This window comes from Protobothrops mucrosquamatus, unplaced genomic scaffold, assembly GCF_001527695.2.
Source record: "Protobothrops mucrosquamatus isolate PMUCROS unplaced genomic scaffold, P.Mucros_1.0 scaffold1262, whole genome shotgun sequence".
In the NCBI taxonomy this organism is placed as follows: Eukaryota; Metazoa; Chordata; class Lepidosauria; order Squamata; family Viperidae; genus Protobothrops; species Protobothrops mucrosquamatus.
Window position 1 is genome coordinate 207,409 of NW_015387468.1, and position 7,825 is coordinate 215,233.

General features: G+C 45.0%; 1 protein-coding gene across 1 annotated transcript; it reads left to right on the plus strand.

The window, feature by feature from the left end:
* Positions 1 to 1,453: 1,453 nt before the first annotated feature.
* Positions 1,454 to 6,045, plus strand: PPP1R26 (protein phosphatase 1 regulatory subunit 26). Its single transcript, XM_015821141.1, has 2 exons — positions 1,454 to 5,245; positions 5,381 to 6,045. Exon 1 carries the CDS (start codon positions 1,510 to 1,512, stop codon positions 5,083 to 5,085), a length of 3,576 nt encoding a protein of 1,191 aa, XP_015676627.1. The 5' UTR covers positions 1,454 to 1,509; the 3' UTR covers positions 5,086 to 5,245; positions 5,381 to 6,045.
* The last annotated feature ends 1,780 nt before the right edge of the window (positions 6,046 to 7,825 follow it).

Genomic DNA, 7,825 nt, shown 5'->3' on the forward strand with positions numbered 1-7,825 from the left:
ATCTATGGGGGTAAAAAATGCAACCCCGCGCACCCCTCTCCAGCCTTAGGTCCTTTGCAAAGAGTGTCTTTGTGCTGGGGGGAGGCTGAGTTGGCTTTTGCCCCCAGCCAGGCAAACCCTTTTGTGAGTGGGCACAGAATGACAATTTTGCAAAAGGGGTCCCAAAGACCCACCCTGGCAGCAGCGCCAGTCGGTTTTATTTCCCATTAGAATTAACTTTGGTCTTGGCCACAAAAAGTGAGGATCCCTATTAGCATTTGCCGAAGGGGTTGCACCGGTGTGCAAACCGAGGAAAGAAATACACGCTCCATGCCAAGGTCGAATGCAGGAAAGCTGTTGTGGGTTTGACTGGGCTGATGTGTACCCGAAGCACAATTCCCAGGGTTTCCTGGCGGTTGGGTGTTTTACTCCCGTAACATCTGGGCTGCTACCAGTGTCCTTCAGAGAATATATTGTGTGAACACAGCCAGTTGGATCACAAACTGTGATTAAAGCAAGCCTTGGCTTAGCACAACCTGCAATACCAGTCCCCCAAATGTTTTAATTGCAAGCATACGAGTAACTTTCTGGATTTCATTTCATTTTCATTTTATTTGATTTATATCCCGCCCTGCCTGTTTAGAAGAAATGTTTTTCCAGTGACCAGGATAAACCCTGGTTTAGGTATGACAGGAAATTTTTTATCCATGTTCTCCTTGGCAAAGTTTTATACATCTCCTTTTCTATTAATTTTAAGAATTAAAAGTGCCATAATATATATGTTCGTACTGTACTGTTTTCTATAGAGTTTGGAGCCTTTTGATAACTCTTTCAACTAATCTTTTACCAGTCCCACCATTTTTACATTATTTCTGTTTAGTCCCCAGGCATTACATTGTTTGGGATTTTCTCTGGGTTAATCTGTTTGCCCATAAGGTAAATTGGATAAATGCTAAGGCGGTTTTTGTTCAATTCAGGAGTAAAATCAAAAGATTTCCTTTCCTCTTTTTTATGTATGTGGCTGTGGTTGTGAAAGATTAATAAGGTATAATAATTACTATGTACTTGAGGTTACACAATTTCTCGATAAACAGGTATTGAGTGGCAACTGTAGTAATTAAAAAAAACACAGACTAAAAATTTCACATGTTTGATAGGAAAAACTTAGTGCAATTCTTCCTGGTGCTACTTACTTACTGTTATTTACATGTTTGTTTTTATTTTAATGTAACTCTTCCTCCAGAATAAACCCAGAGAAGCAGAAGGAAATTAAAATGACCTAGTTGATAAAAGAAACCCCCATAAATGAGTATTTTAATTTAGTCTTGTTGCTTCAGATAACATAATGCAAAGTTAATGTTAAAAGAAAATCTGTCTTAAAGCAAAAACTCTTTACCCTGCGAATACTCGGGAAATATTTGTGTTTCTGTAGCTGCTTTATCCACATTTTTTTTATATTTTTTTACTAGAATGGGAGAGCGGTGTGCCTGACACACAATACATTTTCCAGTCTTTACGCTACCTGAGAGGATGTTTCTCATGAATACTTCTCCTTTGGTGGCCCTTCAGAGAAAATGGGAGCCCTTTCCTCAGCCAAGGAATTGCAGGTATCCGGTCTGTTTCTCAGAATCTGAAGAAGATCTGGCTAGAACAGCTGTCAATGCCAAAGTCCAGATGATCATAAACAATCTGCAAAGTGAAGAAGTCACCTTGGATGCCAGCAGCAAATATGGCTGCATCGTGCAGAAGAAACAGAAGGCAGCGAAGGACAGAGGACCCAAATTTAGGAGGAATGACCTTCTGCTACAGGAACATATTAACTATACCCTTCGTAACTATCCAACAGACTCTGATGGGATGGACATGGAAGAGAGTGCAGAGTTTGGACCTCTCACCTTGAATTCTGACAGTGACGATTCTGTTGATCGAGATATAGAGGAGGCCATTCAAGAACACCTACGAAACAAGAGCCAGAATCTTCCCCCACTACCAAATAACCCCAAGAATGTGTCTAGTAAGGATGAAGATCAGCCAGTCCAACAGAAATTTCCTTCGCGTGATGCCGCTTGTCATTTATTTCCTGTTGCTTGCGGTCCAGTCAGTTTGGCCCACCCATATGTGGTTCCTGGCCAGGTTGAAGATAATGTTGTCCAATGGGCGTCTTCCCCTTGTAGCATGAGCAGCGACGACTCTTTCGAACAGAGCATAAAAGCCGAGATTGAACAATTCTTAAAGAAAAAGAAACAGCAAGAAAGAAAGAAGATCACGAGGAGGAATAAGCCATTCCATCAGAAAGAAGAGCTTCAAGAGAAGTTAGCCCTCAGTCAAAAAAGCAGCGCAAACAGAAGGAATCAAAGTCCCTTAAAGCAAGGAGGCAAGGCGTGCTTCTCAAAACGGCATCCAGAACTACAAAGCATCAGCCCAGCTAAATGCTTGAAGTCGAAAACCAGCGAAGAGACTGCAGCCTGCAAAACAGAAAGACAAACAGACTTCTCATCTCCGGCAGTTTGTGATTCCTTCCTCCTGGAAGAAAGCGAAAAAAATGGGAAAAGGCAGAGACTTTGCAATGCCGGCCGAGAGGAAAGAGTTGGATGTACAGATGTATCTGATTCGAGCAGCGATGATGGGATCGAAGAAGCCATTCAACGTTATCAGCTTGAGAAGATTAAGAAAGCTGCGGAGTCCAGAGCAGGCTGCGTTTCTTTGCAGAAGGAAGGGTTCAGCACCAGCAAGGCAGAGAATATCCTTCCAAGCCTGACAAGTGCCTTGCCAGAAATCACTCCGAAAGCTCAGAGCTGCAGGAGGAAGGACGCCAGCACAAAGGCAGCGGCGATAAATAGGCCTGGTACACCTTGGAATCATCTGAGGAAAAGCAGAATTTATTCTCCTCCAGAAAACACTTTTGCCAAATGCTCAGTCACACTGCAGGCCTCGTGTCGAGCAGACACCGCGGCCGAATTAATGTGTGCAGAAGCCATACTTGATATCTCCAAAACTATTTTGCCTCTTCCAACAGCGAGTGACAATAAACTATTCTCAACCAGTCCTTCCTTTCCTTCGCAGAACATGCTACCTTCCCAGTATGAAAGCGACAACAATATTGTTGACAGTGACGATAGCATTGAGCAGGAGATAAGAGCTTTCTTGGCTGTCAAAGCAAAGACTGAGCGTTTGATAGCAAAATCCACTTTCCAAGTGCCTCTTTCATTGGGACAATCCAGTGAGCGGACTCAAAGTTCCAAGAGAACGTTCCCCAAATGCCTAAAACTGCCACTGAATCACAAAAAGAAATTTAAGAGGAAACTTGAAATAATGCCCCAGAATGAAGATGCACAATTAATCTTCTCAGAGATGGACTATGTGGATAAGAATCTTCCAAAATCCTCTGTGACCCAACTGAAAAATGAAAGAACTGGAAAGATGGTTATATATCCAAAAGATACTCAACCTCCTATAAATTCTATCGGTCTCCCGTGTCCTTTGTCTCACACATCTCATAATTCTAGAAGTCCGCTAGAAAGCATAACACAAGGTCCGCAGAAACATGGGGCAGATGATAAAAGCAGCTCTTTTGATAGCGACGAGGATTTGGACACAGCTATCAAAGACCTCTTAAGATCCAAAAGGAAACTAAAGAAAAAATCCAAAGACCAAAGAATTCACTGCAAAAACAAAGTCCAATTGGGAGATGCTGAAATGCACGTTTTTTATAAGAACGAGAGAGACCGCCCATCCCAAACTCCCACCGTATTAAAAAAGTGTATTGTAAGTGCCAGGAGAGACATTAGAGAGGGGAATGTAAAGAAAGGGCCCCTGAGAAAACCGAAAACTACCACAGAGTTGAAACCTGAATGTAAAAAGGAATACCAGACCAAACCAGTTTCTGGAGCAGAAATCCAGGAGCCCCCCAAAACTCACCCCTGTCTGTGGGCTGTGACATCCTTGGCAGACGAGAGCAGTTCCATAGACAGTGATGACAGCATTGAAGAAGAAATCCAGAGGTTCTTGGCTGAAAAGGCGAAGGCCTCCGCAAGGATAGGGGGATTACCAGATGCCACTGGAGTTGCTGGGACTTTGGGGGCTGACAAGCCCCAGGCCGCTCTGTTGAAAGCAGGGTGGCAACTCCTCAAGCGAGGAAGCCCTGCCTCAGAGAAAGAGTGTCAAAAGGTGGGCAAGGTGGACCTACCAGTCGCTGAGCTGAGCAGCCGCCGGAGATACACAGGAGAGAGTGAAGGAAAGGCATCTCCCCCCAGTGAACAAGCCAGATCATTAATGGAAGACGGGGGCAGCCAGGCTTCCGTGGAAAACCCACCAACTGCGGACCCAAAGGGGATTGAGCTACCCGAAAGAAGAGCTGCAGCCCAAAGAAAGGACATTTGGGAGGACAGGATTGATCAGAGGACCCTGTCCTCCGCGAAGGGCAAAGCAGAGTGTGGTAAATGGCAAAATTATTTTAAGACCACGCCCTCTTTTAAAAGGAAGCGCTCGCCTGGATTCGAAACGTCGAGCAAATGTCTAGCAGATCTCAGAGGTGGTGGGAATAAGAGGAAATCTGAGCTTTTAGGCAAAAGACAGGACATCAACTTTTCTTTGCTCAAGGAGCACGGAAGGACCTTGGCAGCAAATTTGTTTGGAGGGAGGTCTCTGCCCAAAGAGATTGTGGGTTCCAAAAGTGAGGCAGGGGTAAGAGAAGCAGACCAGGATCCCAGGTCCCAGGCAGGAAGTTTGCATCCTTGCAGTCAGGAAAGGGACGGAAGCGCCCAGGAGATGACCATAACCACTGAAGTGGTGAACTTGGTCAAACATAATCGTGTGGAAAGCCACGAAGGAGATGCCAGCCAAAGGCTCCCTTTGCAAGGGTCTGGTGTAGAGGAGACCACAATTAGCCCAGGGGCAGCCTGTGTTGAAGACACTGTTAGGAAAGGGGGAGTCCTGGAGTACAGCCCCAGTTGTTCAAAGTGTGAGGTTCCCGAAGGCCCTTGCGATTTATCCGTGAAAGGAAAGGGGATCAGCCAAGGTAGGACAGCAGAGGAGCAAGCCCAGAAGCTTCTAGAAGGAGGTTCTGCAGAGGTGGGCCAATGGGGCCACACATCTCCTGTCTCCTGAAAACCAAGGACTCCAGCTCTTTAACGCCTTTATTTTACAGGGTTGGCATTTTGAAAGGCAACTCAATCAAAAACTCCATTCTAACGTAATACTTCTCACACAAAATGTAATATCTGTGTTGGAAGAGATAATAGACAAAGAGTGGTTGATCCAAGTTCCTGTTGCATTAAGTCACAGGGGTAGGCAACCTCGGCTCTTTTATGACTCATGGACTTCAACTCCCAGAATTCCTGAGTCAGCATAGCTGACTCAGGAATTCTGGGAGTTGAAGTCCATGAGTCATAAAAGAGCCGAGGTTGCCTACCCCTGCATTAAGAGCTCAGGTGGTCCATTTGTAGAGTGGTTATGAGAAATAGAGGCCTCTGGTCACGGAGGTTCATCTCTGTTAGAGAACTGGGTTAATGATGGCAAAGCGACCAAAGTGATCGTATTTTAGAGGACCTGAAGCAGAAAGGAGAGGCAGTGAATTTAAAGGTTCTATCCATAATGCCCACACTTAGAGAAATACACCTCCAATTATACCTATCCAGCTTTTATTTTCTTCTTTTGATAAGAATGATTTTTTTTTTTTTTGGTATGAAAAGGGCAACGCTGGAAGGAAATCTTTCTATGACAATTTATACAGCATGCTTAACTGTGGTGACCATGGGTTTTCATAGCAGATGATTACAGTTCACTGTGTTTTTCAGGTCATTTTCTAGTAAGCTTTTGAGGTCTGTGGGACTCCAGCCTTCCTGGCCCCAGCTTGCAAAATTTGGAGAGCCAGGATTATTATGGGAGTTGGTTCAACGAAAGGCCGTCGTCAGGTTGGATAGAAAAGGATACTAGAATTGACATCTCCTCTTACCCCCTTAAAGCAGTTATCAGCAGTGGAGAAAATCTTATAAAAGAGGCAGAACAGCTAAAACAAATGGGCCACTTATAAAAACACATTTTTTTTAAAAAAAATGTATATGACTGAAAGGTATAGTGGTTTTTTTTTTGAAGAATCTCATAGAGGCTCCTTTTCTGTTCTTTCTCCAGCTTCAATTCCCACCCCCACCCCTTTTTCCCCCCTTCTTATTTATGGGTTTGGCAAACTGAAGGGCTGCTTTCCTGTTGAGAGGAGCATTTACAAGAATTTGGTGGCATTTGCCATGTGGAGATTTTGGTGCCTCAGGAAACTTCATTCAGTTCAAAATAATCGGCATCCTCAATAATGCCAAAGGGGGGGGGGGTGTCCCAAGACCGGAGGCACCCTTTTTCTTTCAGATTCTTCAAAAAAAAAAAAAATTCAGGTTATTTCTTAGCTTGGTCACTGAAGGGTAACTGGAAGTAAAAAAGCAGCCTTAATTTCACACTGAAATGTCACTTGATCTTTTTCCTAGTAGCATCGTTTTTCCTGTCCATGCTGCTTTTATAGGATTAAAGTCCTGTGTCTGTCCAGTTAGTCTGTTCCTTCTCCGTGTAAACCCTACTGGACATTCCTTTCACTTTCCAAAGGTTTGTGGGAGCCTTTTTGTGTTCGCTTCCTGTTGGATTTCAATATTTTGTAGCTTGTAATTTCAATGCCCTTCGATTGAAGATGCACTTTTTAAATTAAGAAACCTTGTTTTGTATATAAGAAATGGTGTACATTCGTACATTTATAAGATTCAATAAACTGAGTTCAGATCATGGCCCTTGATCCAAACCCTGTTTTAACTTTTTTTGTCATATATTTTGAAGAGGGGTCCCCGGCTTTTTTTTTTCTTTCAATCATCCATGTTGCATTAACAGAGGGATTCGATCAAGATCACGTGAGGTACTAATTCCACTCTATAAAGCCTTAGTAAGGCCACACCTAGAATACTGCATCCAGTTTTGGTCTCCACACTATAAAAAAGATGTTGAGACTCTAGAAAAAGTGCAGAGAAGAGCAACAAAGATGATGAGGGGACTGGAGGCTAAAGCATATGAAGAACAGCTGCAGGAACTGGTCATGGCTAGTCTAGTGAAGAGAAGGACCAGGGGAGACATGATCGCAGTCTTCCAATATTTGAGGGGCTGCCATAAAGATGAGGGGGACAACCTATTTTCCAAAGCACCAGAAGGCAAGACGAGAGACAATGAATGGAAACTAACCAAGGAGAGAAACAACCTAGAATTAAGGAGAAATTTCCTGACAGTGAGAACAATCAACCAGTGGAATGGCTTGCCTTCAGAAGTTGTGGGAGCTTCATCACTGGAAACTTTAAAAAAGACTGGACTGCTATCTGTCAGAAATGGTGTAGGGCAGTGATGGCGAACCTTTTAGAGACCGAGTGCCCAAACTGCAACCCAAAACCCACTTATGTATTGCCGGGTGCTGGGTGGGTGTGGCCCATTGGGTAAGCGTGGCTGTGGTCATGGCAGATGGTGGGCATGGCTGGGGTGAGCGTGGCCACATTGATGTTGATCGGGGGGGAGGGATGTCTGTGGGGGCCGGGCAGGGTTGGGGAAGATCCAGGGGGTCTCCGGCGGGTGGGACGGTGCGCAGGAGGCTCGTCCTGCGGGGTGAGGCGAGGCGAGGCAGGGGGCAAGGCAGGGGTCCCATTGTCGTAGGGCAAGACAAGGTGAGGCAGGGACCGGGGTGGCTGCTGCCTGACACCATCGCCCCCCCGCACAAAGCGAGCGCATGGGGGCCATATATGTCCATTAGCAGCCACAGACTGCCGGCCCCTCGGTTTCTGCGCGACGTGGCTGTTTGCCGCCGGCCGTGGCCATTTGCCGCTTCGCACGT